At 36.1% G+C, this 19,059-nt stretch overlaps 1 protein-coding gene across 3 annotated transcripts; it reads right to left on the minus strand.

The window, feature by feature from the left end:
• Positions 1 to 11,685: 11,685 nt before the first annotated feature.
• LOC117709122 (uncharacterized) lies at positions 11,686 to 18,612 on the minus strand. Of its 3 annotated transcripts, none has more exons than XM_076933501.1 (6): positions 18,571 to 18,612; positions 15,504 to 15,630; positions 13,444 to 13,954; positions 12,688 to 13,116; positions 12,075 to 12,354; positions 11,686 to 11,823 (listed from the first exon to the last, which is right to left on the minus strand). In XM_076933501.1, the coding sequence occupies exons 1-6, from the start codon at positions 18,598 to 18,600 to the stop codon at positions 11,686 to 11,688; spliced, it is 1,515 nt and encodes a 504-aa protein (XP_076789616.1). In that variant the 5' UTR covers positions 18,601 to 18,612. The 3 variants fall into 3 exon arrangements, with proteins under 3 accessions (XP_076789616.1, XP_034359139.1, XP_076789615.1); XM_034503248.1 differs by lacking the exon at positions 11,686 to 11,823 and adding exons at positions 11,974 to 12,008; positions 12,436 to 12,596 and having other exon boundaries at positions 12,095 to 12,354; positions 12,678 to 13,954; XM_076933500.1 differs by lacking the exon at positions 11,686 to 11,823 and having other exon boundaries at positions 11,982 to 12,596; positions 12,678 to 13,954; positions 18,571 to 18,600.
• Positions 18,613 to 19,059: the final 447 nt, after the last annotated feature.

Below are 19,059 nucleotides of genomic sequence, written 5' to 3' on the forward strand. Positions count from 1 at the left end.
TCCTTCTGGACTCAACCAATATTCAGGAGCTTCCTGTTACATGATTCTTCTAGGCCCACCTACTTTGGAATCTTTTAATTAATTAGTTTCCCAATTCTACACAGCTATATTTGTTGGTATGAACTTTTGCTTGATAGATAGATAGATAGATAGATAGATAGATAGATAGATAGGCTTATTGATTGGTTGTTCTTTTATATTTATTTACCTTTTTCTTAAACTCATCTGATCAGGCAGGTGTGCCCACCCTCCCCATCAGGAACCACTCCTCCAACTCTGTTGCAGTTTACTTTCAACACATCTGCAGCTGTCAGGATGCACAGAACCTACTCTGTACAGCTTCCCCACAAGCTTGCTGCCAATCTAACCAAGAACTGGATGTAGTAGGACACTGCACCTGGGTTCTGAACCCTTCAGATACTGCCTAGTTAAGGTGACAATAAAGACTGAGATCACATAAGATCATGGACATTATCCACTGGTGGCATCATTCTGGTACTATAAGAAATTTTAATTTGAGGATATATTGGATTTTGAATACTGGTTCCTGATCCTGCCTAAGTTCTCACATTGTGAGTCTAGACCCCTGGGCTAAATATGCACAAAAGACAGAACTTACCCCTGTATATTCTGATGCTCAGATTCGTAAAACCAAGTAAAACTAAGATATAGTGCTTGCAAACCACAAGCCATATATGTATTCCCTGAGGAGGGAAATTTACATGATAGCCAACATAGAGAAATGAAGATGCAGAGTCAGGATCAAAGAGATAAAAGATTGTAAACCTTGTAAATCAACTCAAATAGGACAGAAAAAAATGATTCGTGGGAAAGAAAATAATAGCTACTGTTTGAAAGAAATGAGGACAACAACTTAGCATATGAAAATTGACTTCAATGAGTGGTTCGAATCCACCAGATAAACAAACAAATACATACATAACAGGATAAATAAATAAATCCCTGAAATTAAAATGAACTAAGGCAAATACTAATAAGTCATAGAGAACCTGTGGGAGACAGAATATCAGACTTCAAGAAAATGTAGAGGAATTGGATGCAAAAAGGAGTTGGATCAGTAAAAGAAAATGACGAATTTAACTAATGTTAGGTTAAGGCACAATGCTACTTACTGCTTGTAGACAAAGGTAGAATTGAGAAACTCCTTTTGGAAAACTGTTTAGATTTTCAATAAAAAAAAAAAAGAAAATCAGACATAAAACTACAATACACACTGCACTGTTTAGCAATTTGTTCATGGATGGTTCCATGAATGTTCTCTATAATTCTCTACTTACACCTATACACATCTGAATACACTGAGGAAAGGAGACTCCAGAATTACCCATGTCTCTAGAGATTCTACCTAGGATATCAACTCTTTTCATGATTATAATGAGGACCAGATTTCTCAGGAAACTTTTGAGGTTTAGTAACTGTTGTGATGGTTGTGACAGGTTAAAATGGATTCCAGCTTAGCATGGAAGTAAGCTCTGAAGCACAAACAAAGACCGGGGGTCTGTTTTTAAAGCACAGTGTTCTGCACCTAGGGACACTTTTCAGATGGCAGGGCTACTTATTTTCCATTGTAGTGAGTTTTATTCTTTCCAATATTATGCTAATGCAAGAAATGGTTTTAATAGCTTACAGATTCAAATATGTAAATACATTAAACACAGCTTAATTAACACTGCATCTGACTTGAGTTAAGCAAAGAAATGAAAGTCTGTCTCTCAGAGGCATTTGACTAAATATGAGTCCAAAGCTGAATTCTCTACTTCATGTTCCTGTGTCCTCCATCCTCTGTCTATCTGTTGAGTGAGTTCAAATCTGTTAGTATCTGGAGGCTTTCTTGCTTATCTCTCCCTGTGTCTCTACCTTCTGTCTGTGTGTATTTGTCTATCTCTATACTCTGTATGTATCTGTCTGTTTTCTATTTGTATCTCCGTGACTGGACTTAAGAGATTTACAGTGTTTATGGAGTATCAAGGAAATCTTCACATGGGGAAGGAATGGGATAGTGTTCATAAATCTTTAAAAAAGTTTTTAAAAAGATTAGGTAACTGACTCTAAGTGATCAAGACAACAAATATTTACAAACATTATGTTTATCAATAGATACCAATAATGATATATTCACTTTGGAAGGTTGCTTTCAGCTTCTGTATTTCATGCTCTTAGCAAATAATACTCATGCAGTTTCTGGGTGGGCATGAATAAATTAGAATTGTAGATATGCATCAAATTTGGCTGTAAAAGTTGATAACAAGAGAAATCCAAGGAAAATAATGTTTGTTTTTACACTGTTCTTTGAAATGTATGTTAAACCATCAAGTTGAGTACACATTAGGATCAAAGTTTAAATCCTAAATTTCTTCAGCTTGCAATAACTCTCTGGATGTGAGATCCTGGACAATTCCCCATCTTTAAGAATGTTAGATCTTTTGTATAATACACTGCCACACTTATGATTTTGCCAATGCATAGGAAAGCACCATAAAATCAAACGGCATGGAATTCTGCTGCCTGTATTATTTGCAAGATGTTTGTGAAAAAAATAAATAAAAATGAAAATTAAAAAGTGCCATCTTATAAATGTGTGAAGGTGATTCTAATAAATTATCTGAATACTGAAAGAGATGGAGTTCCAGTTGATCTTGTCTTGTCCACTGGTTTACAACAACTGAGTTGTTGACAAAAGTAGTTTTACAAAAATATCCAAACAATTCAGACCTTTGACAACTGAAGGTGTTGTTTTTTGTTTGTTGGGTTTTTTTGTTTTGGTTTGTTTTGGTTTGGTTTTTGAGACAGGGTTTCTCTGTGTAGTCCTGACTGTCCTGGAACTCACTCTGTAGACCAGGCTGGCCTTGAACTCAGAATTCTGCCTGCCTCTGCCTCCCAATTCCTGGGATTTAAGGCATGTGCCACCACTGCCTGGCAGGTGTTGTTTTTTTTTTTTTTTTTTTTTTTTTTTTTTTACAAACTGACAGCATGTCCTCATTGCTGAGGACAGGACTGACACAATTCATTGTATATGAAGAGGTCAAGCTGGTGCCTTCAAGAACATTGTCTCTTGGGTTCCAGTGTCCTTGTTATGGGAAGGCGCTTTGCAAGCTACACAAAGTGATGTTGTGGACCACTCTGTCAACTTTGGAACCCACACTGCCAAAAGCCTTTGGGGCTAAACTGTTAGAGCCTACACTGCCCCAAGCTGCTCAGGTTGGCAGGTCGGGGTTCAGCAAGAGAGAGAGTGAGGATGGACTCGAGGAATGGACACCAGACAGAGTGTGATTCAATCCCATTTATTCTTCAGTCTCTCTTCTTCTCTCCAAGTCCCAAGTCTTGAGTTCCTAGTCCCTAGTTCTTAGTCCCTAGTGCCTCCAAGTTCCAAGTTCTTTCTCCAAGTATCAAGTGCCTAATATCTAATTCCAAGCTCTTCCTCCAAGTGCCAAGACTCAAGTGCCCAATTCCTACTCCAAGTTGTACTCTCTGAAGTGTCTGATTCTCTGTTACTCCAAATTGTTCTGAACTCTCCTGTCTGCCTCTCACATTTTATATGCCTCACTTCTAAGCCACGCCTCTAAGTCACGCCTTTTATTATGCCATTAGGTCTTGTCTCTAAATAGGTCTAATCTCTATGTCACACCCTTAAGTCACACACCTTTAAGTCTCACACACCCAAGGGAAAATCCTGGGTATCTAAAGCAAGATGTTATCAGAGTGTGCTCAGCTGTTTCAGGCTAATGTAATCAAGTCTCTTATCAGGGTATATGGCTCAAGATGGCTGCAAGGATGATAGCCTCCTTCTGTCGGCTCCCCACAAAGTGAAATATATGTTCAGAATCAACCACACAGTCTTTGGTCTACAATCTGCACCTGCAAAATATGCTAGGTTGATTATGTCATGTAAATATTGGAAATAACAATTCAATATCTGATTTGACTAAAATACAAAAGGCACACTTGTCAAATGAGATTATTTGTATGCACAAGTGTATACATAAGTACAATGGAAGCTTTTTGTGGCCACACCAATGTTATAAATAATTGCAAGGAGATTTCTACAGACTTTAAAGCATAGGGCCTACATTGGAGCAGTCTCCCAGCTATCATTAAATTTATGTCTATTCAACCTATGACCTGCCATGTGGCTAGCTAGCTCTTTCCCTCTCTGCTCCTGTTCCTGTCTATCTGTTCTCTTCTCTGTCTTCCACTAACTCTCCTGCATCTGCTTTCTCCTCCCTGCATCACTTTTTCTAACCAGAAATTTCACCTTCCAATTCTTGTCCCAGGTTTTGTCTTACATGCAATCAGGTGTCAGATGTCACCAGAACATCAGTAGATTGCCTATTGGTATAGAGGCTGCCTGACTTCAAGTATCTGAGCAGGCTTGAAAAGACAAGAATTTATGAATGTAAGGCTGTTGGGGAAATATTGAAATGACAATACCAAGATCCTGTTAGCATTTAGTTCTCTGCCCATATACCAGTCAATGTTTGAAAATACACAGGCACACCTGCATACAGTATGAAGAAAAGGTACCTCAACCCATGAGCAGTGTCCAGGAAGGCCAGAAGAGGAAAGTAGAGCCCACAATTTGGAATGTCACTTTCATGTAGCTTCCTCTGGCCTCCAATGAAGAGGAATACACCTGCCCGAGTGTTCTGAATGCTGAGATCATGCCAGAAGCACTTATATATTTTATGTCTATAGAGTCAAGCAATGTAATCACATTTTGTATATGTGAACAAAATAATTTATATTCTAGAAAACATCTTTTGATTGTCTATCCTCTTAAACTACCACAACACTAACATCCTAAAAACTAAAATTATCCAGAAAAATCTATTTTAGTTGTAGAGGGTAAAAGGACCTTGTGGTCACAGATAAGCTCTAGGAATATAATACCACAGTTGTTTCTTGTCAGTGGAAGAGAAGTCCACTCTTTACTGACCACAAGTGAGGGAATGGTTGTAGCAAGTAGCTTGGTGATATGTGGTATACAGTGCCAGGCCACACTTTAAACTCCCAGACTATTAAGCTTATCACAGTCTCTTCTTCCCTAGGGAACTGTTTCTTAGTCAATAGAAGCTAGCCTTAGGAAAGATGTGACATGTAAATAATAGCCTCGGGTTCACTACAATGCAGGTTTGATCCAGCTCTAGGTCTTTAGTTTTACAACCCAACTTAATGAAAGAGTCACATGTACTTTGCAATAGACTTTTGAAGTAGTCACATTTTAATCTTTACTGTGCTCAGAGGATTCAGATAATTGTCCCCAAGAAATTTTTTCCATAATTATACTGTACTTCAATATTCCTAAAATAAACCACTCTTGGGTGAGAATCTAGGAGTTTCACCCAACACTAGGTACTGAGTGTGCAGGGTAAACATTGTTTATCTCCTGGTTTTAATAGCTCAGAAATCCCTGAATTTACACAAGCTTGGGAATTAAAATCACCCCAATCTGCAAACTTTAATATTTCACCTCCTGAAAATTCTACCCCTGCAATGAAACTCTATACAAAACCTGCCTACCACTCAGTTCTCTTCTGATTCTCACCTGAGCAGAGGCATCCTCCCTTCAGTGTTTTTCAGTAAATATCTTGTGGGTGATTTGTTGTTACATAAGGCTTTGTGGTATATCTTGATTTCTAACTTCTGGGGGAACTTTTATTTCAGAGCTGTTAACACTTGTACTGGGACACTTTATTTGGAGGGCTGCAAGAATTTCATTGGGAATAACTCACCATGCACCTAACACCAGTGCTGAAATACATAGAGAATGGTAGTGAACTAGATTTCCTTTTTGTCTTTGGGATTGTTACTCACTCAGACCTAGTGTTTGCAGAGACCCCCACACTCATATCACCTAACCAGTAAACATCAAACACAGTCTTTCATTCTCAACAATAAACAGAGAGTTAAACACAGTCATTTTCCCCTTTGAAACTGTAGTGTTTTGATGCCTTTAATTATAACGAACCATCAAGAATATACATTATCCCCAACCAGGAAAATATTTCACAGAAAACTGCAGAAAAACAACAGACAAGAAATCTGAGCCTAGAACTTATGGGACCCACAATGTAAAGCCTGCATATCAAATATTAATGATGATGTTCATTGTGCACATCAATGTTAGTAAATGTAGATTTTAAATACAGGACCACAGTCAATTTGGACAAGACTTTGGGGGGAAATGTGAGTCTATGCAACTACTAATGTGGTTTGCTGTTGGGAGCCGACTTCTGCATACCTATGAAGATGTACTGTCTTGTAGTGATACTCTATAGACAAGTAGATGGTTTCCTTATCTTTTATGATGACCCTATGAGGATTCCTAAGTTTATAGTAATTATTAAGCTTTTTTAGTAACACTATTAAGTTCTTTCTGATAGTCAAAACTGCAGTGAGAACTCTTCCAGACCTCAGTGTCGCTTCTGAGGCAGTAACCAGTCATTATACTGCACATTGTTTGTAAAAACTATAAACAAATGTCATAAAAAGGGAATTAACGATTTATTATAGGTGCTAGGACAGAAGATAAAGATATTGACTGGGTTTATGTATATAAAACTTGACTAATAACTTACTTATGGTCTTAACACTTCTTACTTTTTTTTTTGGTTTTTTGAGACAGGGTTTCTCTGTGTAGCTCTGGCTGTCCTGGAACTCACTCTGTAGACCAGGCTAAACTTGAACTCAGAAATCTGCCTGCCTCTGCCTCCCAAGTGCAGGGATTAAAGATGTGTGCCACCACAGCCTGGCCCTCTCTTACATTCTTAATCTTTTAGGGTGCTATGTGTTTCTTAACCCAGGGGATGCTAAACACCCAAGATAGGAGTCCCCAGTCTCATAAGGGGAACCTGAAAAGCACATCCAATCTCAGTCCTGAGAAAACACTCAAGAGTCTTATCTACCCTTCAGGAGAATTCTATCATGTGTCAGGTAGCCCACAGATGAAAATGGATTTCTCAGTTTCAGAACTTTTTGCAGCTGCCTGCAACTAAGGGTACCGGGTTCTCCTGAGACAAAGCCTGGGAATGAATGGGAATGGAGTGCAAGAGAAATGTGGGGCCAAGACAAAGTGTTCTGATCAAGGCCCAGAGTTTAATAATTTGCTTTCACATGTAAAGGGTAAGCCCCACCCTCCAGAGTCTCTTCTCAGTTCAGCTTAGGGGCTGGGTAAGGAGATGGCAGTCTGGAAGGTGTCAAGGCTAGCTCAGCAGGCAGTCCATTCTTCTTAGCTAGGTAGCAGACTGCAGGGTGCCAAGATTGGCAAGGGAATGTCTCCTTCTAGGTCCTACTGTTGTTTGGTCTATTGTGGTAAATGACTTGCAGGCCTGCTCAGGCCTGGGGGAAGGGCACAACTTTTCCTGACCAGACAGTGAAGCTTGTTACTTTATTGAGCAGTTGTGTCAGGAGCCATAATGGAACAAGGTAATAACTAATAGAGGATGTTCCTGAGATGACCTGCTTTGGATTATAATATATGTGTCTGATTCGCTCCCATTGGCAAGGCAAAGGAGAATTCATTTTAGGAAAGATTTCTCTTACTAATATGCTTTTCTTTTTATTATAACATAAACATATATAACAATTCGAGATACAGCTCACCCCTTTTGAGCAGATCTCTGTAAGATTTCCCATCTTGTAGTGATGATATATAGAAAAATAGATGTTTTCTTAAGTCTTAATGATCATCCTATAAAAACGGCTAAAAGTATATTAGTGATTATTAAGCTTTTTTATAGTGGAACTGCTCTTAGGTCTTTTTCTGATAGTCAAATCTGCATTGAGCACTCTGTCAGCCTCCCAAGTATTACCAGTTAATTGCTCTTAGATAGTAACCAGACTTTCTCCTACTCAGAACACAAGAGGTTGTAAAACAATTAGCCAAAGTTTATGAAAAGGGAACTAACAATTTATTATAGGTGCTAGGACAGAAGGTAAAATATTGACTGCGTTTATGTATATAAATTTTCACCAATAACTTAGTTATGGTTTTTAATTTCCAGTGAACCTGTGGAGCTGTGACAGGTGATGGATGTTTAGCAAGATAATTACTCCTAATGGATATGCATGTAAACATTCTCTGTTGTAAACTTCTACTTCTATTTATGATTTGTGTTTTGTGAACTTGTGATGAACTTTGTAACATTTGATCATGTCTCTGAAAGAGGTGTAGGTACTGAGGACAAATAGATGGGAGAAGAATTTTTTCCTTTTCCCCACCTAGAGAAGACTTTCCTTTCCTCTGCTTTGGATCTTTTTACATTTTTTCCTAAATAGCTTTCATAGAAAATGTTTTACAATTTTGTAATAAACGCTTAAATCACATTTCAATGTGTTCCTTTTTCTTCATCCAACTTCAGACAAGCAGGCAACAAGTTAGAGTCACACAGTTCCTGCTGATGTAGAACAAAGCCATATTACTTAATACTCCCTTGTTTGGGTACAGTTGTTATTTCCCTAAACCAGCAGCCTTTTACCCTCAGAAAGAGCAAGAAAGTTTTTTATGATTTTTAAAGAAGTTATCATCAGCATTTCAATACAGTTAGAAAGGTAATATTTCTGGAAACTCTGAGACATTAAAGCCACACCAGAGTCCTACTCTGTGCCTCCATTGCTACAATCTCTGGACCAGTAACCATTCTCTCAACTACAAAGTGTTCATTTCTCGCCTCTTTGTTTTCCTTGGCTTTTTGCTATTTGTAGGTCATTCAAACTCAGCCAATTTTATAGTAATGCAAACTATTGAGGACCACACTGCCCCTCACCTGGGGGCCACTATGTTGTGGACCGCACTGCCCCACCCTTGGAAGCCAAATGCTCTTGTCCTAGGGCGTCAGACAACAAGGTCTATCAAGAGAGAGTGGGGAAGGGGAAGAGGCGTGAAAGATGGAGACAAACCAGAGTGTATGACCAAGTCTCCTTACTCTTTTATTGTCTCTCTCATTGCAAGGAAATCCTGGGTATTTATAAGCACAAGCAGGGGAACACAGCTGAAGAACTTTACCAATGGGAGCACTAAACAACAAAACAAGATATGTGGCATTAACAAGATATTTATCAGAGTGTGCTCAGCGGTTATAGGCTGTTGAAAACAAGTCTGTTGTCAGGGTGTATGGCTCAAGATGTTTGCAAAGATGATAGCTGCTTTCTCCTAAAAGTCGGCTGCCAACAGTCTATATCAATTAAACATGTGAAATTGAAATCACCAGAGATTCTCCAACTGGTTGCAATTTAAAAACTGTTGAGGGATATTCCAGACACACAATTTTAACTTGCATGGTGTGTGAGCTTCAACACTCCTGATACAGCAATTGACAGAAATTACCTATAATCATTTGCTAGCCAGGGCCTCTACTGCTTCTACTAGTAGTTAGATTCTACTAACGATGAGGTCCTGTTTCAACAAATTCCAATACTGAGAGCAATGTAAGTTTATCACCGAGCAATTTCTCATTAGTGGAACAATATCCTTATTTTTCTAATCAAGAAAAATATGTAGTGATATGGATTTGTTCCATTGTAACCTTTTATTTTTATTAGGTAATTTTCAGAGCCTTCTTGAATTTAGTTAAAATATTCTGATGTAATGCATCAGCTTGGAGTAAAGATTTTCCACATCATTTTTCAAAGGTAATTCCAAATGTATTTCCAGAATGTTTGGATTTATAAACTGTGCGTGAGCATGTATCTCATCTACTACACAAAAAATAATCCTTTAAATATTTACAGATCATGATATTTGTATGAATAGACTTACTCATGAATTTAAGATGAATAAAATACCTGAATAGTGACTTTTTGTGTTTTTGTTCAGAGTGTATGTTCTCATATATGTAAAATGTTAGCATGGAAATCGAAGCACAGAGTCTGAATGGTTATCCCTGAAAACTATTAAGCCATGTTTTCATTTATTTTTTGGTAGACTTTTATCTCATACTCCCTTGATATCAAGAGAGAAAACAGACTTATTGCTGAAGCTCTGAAAACCTCTACATGTTTTCTGTTTCAAGTCTTTTTAACTTAACCTAGTATTACTATGGCAATAAGCCTGAAATATTGCACAGAATCTTCCTATATTAGTTAACACCAATCATTATCTCTAATTCAGTGTTTCTAACTTTTGTAATGCTCACCACTGACACACAATTTTAATTATTCGTATGTGGGCAGACGAACCTGGAGTTGAATGAATGATTTTTTCAGTTCTAAGACCATTAGAAATATGTGTTTGAAGAGGCTCTTAAGCATCACCCATGAAAGAGACATTCCAATTCCAAAGAGGATGTTACTAACCTGTTGATAATCACTACTATAACGCTTACATTACAGGTTTGCAGAAAATATTCAAGTCTTCAGCATATGTTTTATGAAAGACATTTGTTGGGAAGATGCAACATATATTCATCTAAGTAACCCAAGTGTGAACTGAAAACAACCAAGTCAGCCTCATTGAATCATTCAGATTTATTTACAGGAAAAATAGAATTGTTTAGCACAAAAGATTTATAGTATTTATCCTGAAACATAAAACCAGCATTTCATAAGAATCATGAATATTGGATACTTGAAATGCACTTCACATCTGTAGGTATAAAATAGAATAAAGAACATATAGTCTCTGTCGCTCACTGTGTAAAACACTATTTGAAGTACAACTTGTCAGAGTTTGTTCATTTGAATAAAATAAACAGAATGCTGCCCGTTTTATTACATATTTTGAGGGCTATTGTACACACATTAATTATTTTCCCTTTGGAATGCAGTATTTCTCTATCCATGAAAGTCTTATACAACTCTACATTCTTCTGGATTCCACACTCACCTTCATCTTGTAATATTTGAGGGTGAACAAGGAAAAGTTTAATGAAAACTATCCTACATTGTCACATTTTCAGAGTTTCAAGCATAAATAGTTGACATTATCTAAGATTTGAACATAGCATGAAGGATTTCACAAGTTTTTCATAACTGTACTAATTCCCTAGTGTGGAGACACAAAAATTGCAAAAAATACACAATGGATAAAACACATGCCACATTTTTCCCAACAGAAAAACTTCCCCCTCTAAAAAATTTTAGATGTTTCCTCTGACCTGAAATGAAGTCAAAGATATTTCCATATGCATTACATGTTAATATTCTCACCAGTATGAATTCTCTTTTATGTTTTAACAGATATACCAAAAGTAAAAGATTTACACTTTAAATACATTTGAAAGTTTTCCCTCCTTTATGAATTCTCTAATTAATTTTAAGATATTTCTCGGTAGAGGGTTACCTCATTTACTTCATTCATAAAGTTTCTTTAATGTACGATATCTCTGATAATTTCACAGATTGACATTGTAGGTAATGCGTTTGTCACATACACAATATTTGTAAGGTTTATCTCATGTATGAATTCTCTGATGCCTTCCCACATTAACTATATGGGTATATAATTTGTCACATTCATGGCATTTGTAATTTTCTCTTCTGTATGGATTCTCTGATGAATTCTCCAACAGCTTTTGTAAGTAAAGCATTTGCCACAATCACTACATTTGTGAGGTTACTCTCCCGTGTGAATTTTCTGATGAATTCTCAGTCTTCCGTTTTCAGTAAAGCATTAGGCAAACTCACTACATTTATTAGGTTTCTCTCCACTATGAATTCTCATATGAACTCTCAGACTGAATTTGTCAGTAAAGCATTTGTCACATTCACTACATCTGTAATGTTCTTTCCTGTATGAATTCTCTGATGAATACTAAGATGGGATTGTCCGGTAAAGCATTTGTCACATTCACTACATTTGTAAGGTTTGTTTCCCTTATGAATAATCTGATGCTGTCTTAGATGGCTTTTTTGAGTAAAGCACTTGTCATATTCACAGCATTTTAAGGTTTCTCTCCTATATGAAGTCTCTGATGACTTTTCAGATGTCCACTGTAATTAAAGCATTTGTCACACTCTCTACATTTTTAATGTTTCTCTCCTGTATGAATTCTCTGATGAATTTTCAGTTTGCCTTTTTGAGTAAAGCATTTGTCACACTCTCTACAGTTGTAAGGTTTCTCTCCAGTATGAATTCGCTGATGACTATTAAGATTGGACTTTTGGGCAAAGCATTTGTCACATTCACAGCATTTGTAAGGTTTCTCTCCTGTATGAATTCTCTGATGAATTTTCAGTTTGCCTTTTTGAGTAAAGCATTTGTCACAGTCACTACATTTGTAAGGTTTCTCTCCTGTATGAATTCTCTGATGAATTTTCAGACTGCCTTTATGAGTAAAGCATTTGTCACATTCACTACACTTATAAGGTTTCTCTCCAGTATGAATTCGCTGATGAATACTAAGATTGGATTTTAGGGCAAAGGATGTGTCACATTTACAGCATTTGTAAGGTTTCTTTCCTTCATGAATAATCTGATGCTGTCTTAGATGGCTTTTTTGAGTAAAGCATTTGTCACAGTCACTACATTTGTAAGGTTTCTCTGCTGTATGAATTCTCTGATGAATTTTCAGACTGCCTTTTTCAGTAAAGCATTTGTCACATTCACTACACTTATAAGGTTTCTCTCCAGTATGAATTCGCTAATGAATACTAAGACTGGATTTTAGGGCAAAGGATTTGTTACATTCACAACATTTGTAAGGTTTCTTTCCTTTATGAACAATCTGATGCTGTCTTAGATGGCTTTTTTGAGTAAAGCATTTGTCACACTCACTACATTTGTAAGGTTTCTCTCCTGTATGAATTCTCTGATGAATTTTCAGACTGCCTTTTTCAGTAAAGCATTTGTCACATTCACTACACTTATAAGGTTTCTCTCCAGTATGAATTCGCTGATGACTATTAAGATTGGACTTTTGGGCAAAGCATTTGTCACATTCACAGCATTTGTAAGGTTTCTCTCCTGTATGAATTCTCTGATGAATTTTCAGTTTGCCTTTTTGAGTAAAGCATTTGTCACAGTCACTACATTTGTAAGGTTTCTCTCCTGTATGAATTCTCTGATGAATTTTCAGACTGCCTTTTTCAGTAAAGCATTTGTCACATTCACTACACTTATAAGGTTTCTCTCCAGTATGAATTCGCTGATGAATACTAAGACTGGATTTTAGGGTAAAGGATTTGTCACATTCACAGCATTTGTAAGGTTTCTTTCCTTTATGAACAATCTGATGCTGTCTTAGATGGCTTTTTTGAGTAAAGCGTTTGTCACATTCACTACATTTGTAAGGTTTTTCTCCTGTATGAAGTCTCTGATGAATTCTCAGACTGCATTTATGCGTAAAGCATTTGTCACACTCACTATATTTATAAGGTTTCTCTCCATTATGAATTCGCTGATGAATACTAAGACTGGATTTTCGGGCAAACCATTTGTCACACTTACTACACTTATAAGGTTTCTCTCCTGTATGAATTCTCTGATGCTGTCTTAGATGGCTTTTTTGAGTAAAGCATTTGTCACAGTTACTACATTTTTGAGGTTTCTTTCCTGAATAAATGCTCTGCTGACTTTGAAGATTGTCTCTCTGGGTAAAGCATTTGTCAAGTTCACTACATTTGTAAGAATTCCCTCCACTATTGTTTTGTTTAGAGAGAAAAACCTTAGCAAATTCTGTATTTCTATTGGGTTCATTCTTTCCTATGTGGATTCCTTGATTGAAACTAATGACTGAACACACATTTAAACCATTTGCACATTCTTTATACTTGAAAACTTCTTCAGTGTTCTCAGTTTTAGGTATTTTTAGGTTTGAAAATTGAGGAGATGCATCTCTAGGGTTAGTTTTATGAGATGTACTTTGGGTAGATTCATGAATCATATCGCCAAGGTCATTGCATTTAGAAGACTTTTCTTGGATATTCACAGGCTCATGAACAATATACAGTGTGTCTTGATCCAAGACCTTCCCATACATGCCACATATGCGATGATTTTCTGAATAAAAGTACAATTAGGGATACCAGGCATTAACTACATGAGTATGAAGTGATTTAATAACCAGTGTTTGCTGAAGTTTTAGAGTCTCATGGACTCTTGCTCTCAAGAGTTTCTTTTTTTTATCATTACGTGGATCCTTAGAAGGACCTCAAACCTGACCTATATCAAATGATAGGAAATGATAATTGTCTTCTAAAACTTATTTTAAATTGTACCTCCTACCCACCTCAAAAATATTAATCCATAATTGTTCCTGCTTAAAGGAAATACTGGGGAAATGAGTGGATCAGAGACTAAAGGACAGTCCATTCTGACACTGCCCCACCTGGGGATCCATTCCACATGCAGACAAGAAACAAAGACAGGATTGCTGATACCATTAAGTGCTTACTGACAGGAACCTGATATTGCAGTCTCCTGTGAGGCTCTGCCAGCACCTGAACAACATAAATGGATGCTTGCAGCCAACAGTTGAACTTACCATAGGTCCCAGATAGGGAAGTTAGGGGAAGCATTGAAGTAGCTGAGTGAATTTGCAACCCCATAGGAAGAACAATAATGTCAATCAACCACATCCCCCTGGATCTGGACAAAATCATTAAGGATTTTAGTAAACTTGGAGGGACTCATGCCCCGACTATATATGTAGCACAGGAATTCCCTATCTGACATCAATGAGAGTGGGGGTCCTTGGTCCCTTGAAGGCTTGGTGACCCAGCATAGGGGAATCCTAGTGCAGTGAGTGGGCATTGTGGAGTTGGTGGGGGGGGCGTTCTCTTTAGAAGGAGAAAGCAGGAGGGAAGTGGTTTACAGAGAAGAAACATGGAAGGAAGAAAACATTTGAAATGTAAATAATGTAACAAATAAGGAAAAGAAGATTGTACTTTGCAGAAGCTAGGACAAATATTTGATTGATCTGTAATGAAATTTGAAAAAGTAGATCTCTAAACAATGTATCACTAATATTATGGTTACAATTTGATTCAGAGTGACAATGTGTAGCTATGGTCAGTTATATATTTATGATGCAACTGACATTGACATGAAAACCAGTAAAGAGTTTTTATTTTAGCATCCTAAGTGAAAAAATAAATAATCATGTCCCAAAACTAAACCAATTGTCAAAAGGTAAATAAAAAAATTTCTCTATACCAACAGCTCTATATACACTTGAAACCTTTTGTAGTTTTTATAATCATAAATGAGGGAACATTTTAAAGAATTTCTAAGATTAAAATAATCAAACTATTTTATGTATACAAATATAATTCCTTGTTCTGAATATTTAATTTTTTTGAACTTTAAAGACTTGAATCAAGCTAGATTAGTGGTAAGGAGAGAGCTCAGAGAATATTGCACTGATTACTCTTCCAAAGAAAGCAGAGTAATGTAAAAAAAACACACAATGAAACATTATGATTTTAACCAGAAAAATCATGATTTTCCCTCTTTTGGGGGTCTGTAGACACTTCAGAGAGTTTGCATGAACACAAAATGGGAACATTCAGTGAAAGAATCAGGATGTCAAGAAGAAGTGAATTCTTACCCACAAACAATAGATTGTTGTAATTCTCCAACATCACATCCATGTACAATGCCCTCTGAGCAAAATCGAGACATTCCCATTCCTCCAGTGAGAAGTCCACAGCCACATCCTTAAAGGTTAATGGACCCTGGAATGGAAAACTAGTTATTTGCTGCTGGATCAAAAGGTTTCCTTTGTTAAAAAGAATTAATTAAGATATACTTTGTGATACAAATGATTGAAGAAAATATTGAAGCATGAATGTTTTCAAAAAGTTCTATGGAGAAGCATCTGAAGTTCTGAACTGCTGCTCTTCCACAGACAATCCATACAATGACTTACTAGAATGCTCACATTTAGAAAGGCTCTCACATTCATAAGTTTTCTTTGTTTACTAAGACCTTACCAGTAAATGAAAGATTGGCCACCATCACTACATTTGAAAATTTTGCGTACAATTTGATTTGTAAAATATCTTTTACATAAAATATCTTTTACATTTTTTGCATGATATTGAAAGGTATAGAGAATTTATAAAAGACATACAAGTTTTTATGACCCCTTGACCTGAGCCCAAAATGTAGGCCAGCCGGTTGGAGCTCTAGGTTCTAAGAACTGGCTAACCATAAAGTAGATAATTAAGCAAGATTAAATTCCCGAAAAAAGCATGTACAGGGTGTTTCCCACATGACTGACTCAATAATGGGCTGAGACTTTCCACTATTTTTATGATGTTCTTCCTTGGTTTCCACCTTACCCTGCTGGTTTGTGGTTTTTTCCTTTAAATACCCTTCTCCCCCTGGCCTCTGGGTCGACATTCCTCTGCCCCTGCGTGGGTTACAAGTCTCGGCCTCAGTTGACTGATCCTGAAATAAAGCCTCTTGCTGTTTGCATCAAGTTCAGTGTCTTGTGAGTTACTGGGTGGCCATCACATCCCGAGACTTGAGTGAGGGTCTCCCCTTTTGGGGGTCTTTCAATATAATTATTTCAAATGCAGTAATCATTTACAGAATATAACATATACATTTGAAGTCTAGATACAACAACATAAGTTTATGAAATATGGGTTGATATCAAATAAAATCCCAGTGCTACATCATAAATTGTCAAACTATGATTTCAAGAGACAGGCTTTCAAATTTTACAATGCACAGCTTGCTGAAATATGGACGCTTGCTTATTCCTGTGTACAGCTGCATCTCACTTGTCTGTATTACAACAGATCTATTTAACAATCTGCAGACTAAGTAGAATGTTACATCCTTTCTAGATCAAGCAGGTAGAATATGAAATGCAGAATTAATGAATGAACTAAATGTCAGAGTTTTTTCTTAAACAGAATAAACTGTGGCCATCAAGGCATATATTCAACATTCCATATGATACAGAAAATCAAATGCTTTGCGAATTTATTTTATGAGAATATATTCAAAACTATAAAGTAGAAAAACCAGTATTTTAGAACATTAAAATATTTAATATTTTATATAAGCTGGCATAATCAATACATATAATAACAATTTTATAAATTCCATATGGTCTTTCATTAAAGATTGACTAGATATGTATGTCTGAACAAGTGGCATAAGTGACAATACATTCCAATGAAGTAGAATCATTTTCTTTGATCAAATTTTGTTTTCAAATTGAAGGAGAATTGTACTAATTCTTCATGAGTATTTAATAATTATTCTTCATAATAGTAACTATTTAAAATTTCAACCTTCTAATTTTAACCTTATTTAATTTTCTTCAGTATTTGACCACTTATGTATCAGAATTATAGCTTGCATAGAAGTATGATCTATAATTCTTCCTTTGTTTATAAAAACTATAATATACTGGTTTTCTACTGTCTCTATTGCAAATGAGCCTCAAAAATGTAAACCTGGGATGAAAAAATGACTAAGAGGTAAAGGTACTTGCTGCTTTTCCATAGAAACATAATTTCATTCTTTCTAAACATATTGACTACTATGTCTGACATCAGTCAGCAGGAATTGATGCTGCACTCAGGGTTTTAGGAGCATACTGTAGCATTAAGTGTACATAAAATATTCAGATGAACATTTATATACTTAAAATTGTATTGTAATGAAAAATAGAGTCATTGCTACAACCCGTCAGTTATGTAATGAATACTTTCGATATAGAAGAATAACATAGGTTCTGTCAAGTCTTTTTCTTCTAAAGAAACAAACACAAAAATTTAGGAAACATATTAATTTATGTTTGAAAATTGAGGGTTTATACATAGCACTAAGGCAATGCCCTGTAGAAAATGTCTCACTAATGTATTTCATTTGGTGAAATGAGAAGGTGAAGACCACAGGACATACACCACTTCTAAAGATTGAAATCAAAAAGAAAGAAATACAGACATTTCTATACTGAAAATTTACCACAGGGGCAGTATCTGTCATGAAAAAAACAGATTCCAGGTCTCAACACTTCAATAATTACTGTGTGACATAAAATGTCAAAAAGAGTTGTCAGAATACTGAAATCTGCATCAGCTCACAATCACATCATTGGCAAAAGAAAGACAATTTCCATCCATCATCTGTGCCTCTAGAGAGCTAATACATTTACTGTTAGGATTCAACACATTGGGTCCCTTACAATTTTACTCTTCTGCAAATTCTACTCTTCCGCATATTGCTTAGTGATGTGAATTTCAACATATTTCCATATCCATATTCACAAACTTGTGTCTGGAAATCTGACCATCCATGAAATACAATTGATGTGACACAAGAGACCTTACTTCCACAGTAATATAAAAGGACAAAACTTTACCCAATATAGAAAACACCCATCAATATATTCTTGAGAATCATTTTTAATAGATGCTGTTGGAGACCACCTGGTCTGCAGTCCATGGGCATTTTATGTCCTCACAGTATAAACTCAAATAAAAATATGAAGATGTTTTATACATGAAAAAACAAAACATTAAATTTTCATTATCGCAGAGGAAAATGAAGATCATAGAAAAGAAGCCCTTAGATAACATTTCACATATAATTAATCTTTTGAATGGATTGAATAAAAAACAATTTTTAAGAGATGTGGACAGGACACTTACCTGCAGAGTGTTTACCAAAGAAGCACTCATTCTTTTTGTTGTTCTTCTCCTAGGTGCTGTGTGAAGAACAAAGATTAGAATTCTTGAAATTTCACATCAAGGATTAAACAATTCAAAGATGAAGGAAATATGACTCTATTATAAACAGTGCTAAACCACATTAAAAATTATTAAAAGCAAAATGATACCAAGTATCTTGTCAACATTTCTACAGCTGTGACAGCTTATGATCATTTGTGTCCTGATATGAGTATAACCTGAGGACTATTTCTAACCTAAGATATTACCAGGCACAAACATAGAACACATGTTATCCTGCTGTAGAACACTAATACTCAGGGTAATTATTGAAAACTCACCTTCCTAGAACTAGAGTCAAAGACAAACAGCTAGTGTGTGCTTAAACTGATTTCTAGAATTGAATGGAGTTTCATTATTAATCACACTAGAATAAAATATCTGAGTCTTTGATGAAAGTCTAGATCATTC

This window comes from Arvicanthis niloticus, chromosome 5, assembly GCF_011762505.2.
Source record: "Arvicanthis niloticus isolate mArvNil1 chromosome 5, mArvNil1.pat.X, whole genome shotgun sequence".
Taxonomy (NCBI): Eukaryota; Metazoa; Chordata; class Mammalia; order Rodentia; family Muridae; genus Arvicanthis; species Arvicanthis niloticus.

Coding starts and splice junctions, on each gene's coding strand:
- LOC117709122 (XM_076933500.1), bottom strand. CDS start 18,600: ATGAGTGCTTCTTTGGTAAACACTCTGCAG. Junction 13,955..15,503: donor CAACAATCTATTGTTTGTGG/GTAAGAATTCAC, acceptor ACTTTTATTCAG/AAAATCATCGCATATGTGGC. Junction 12,597..12,677: donor ATCTAAGACAGCATCAGATT/GTTCATAAAGGA, acceptor AGTATTCATTAG/CGAATTCATACTGGAGAGAA.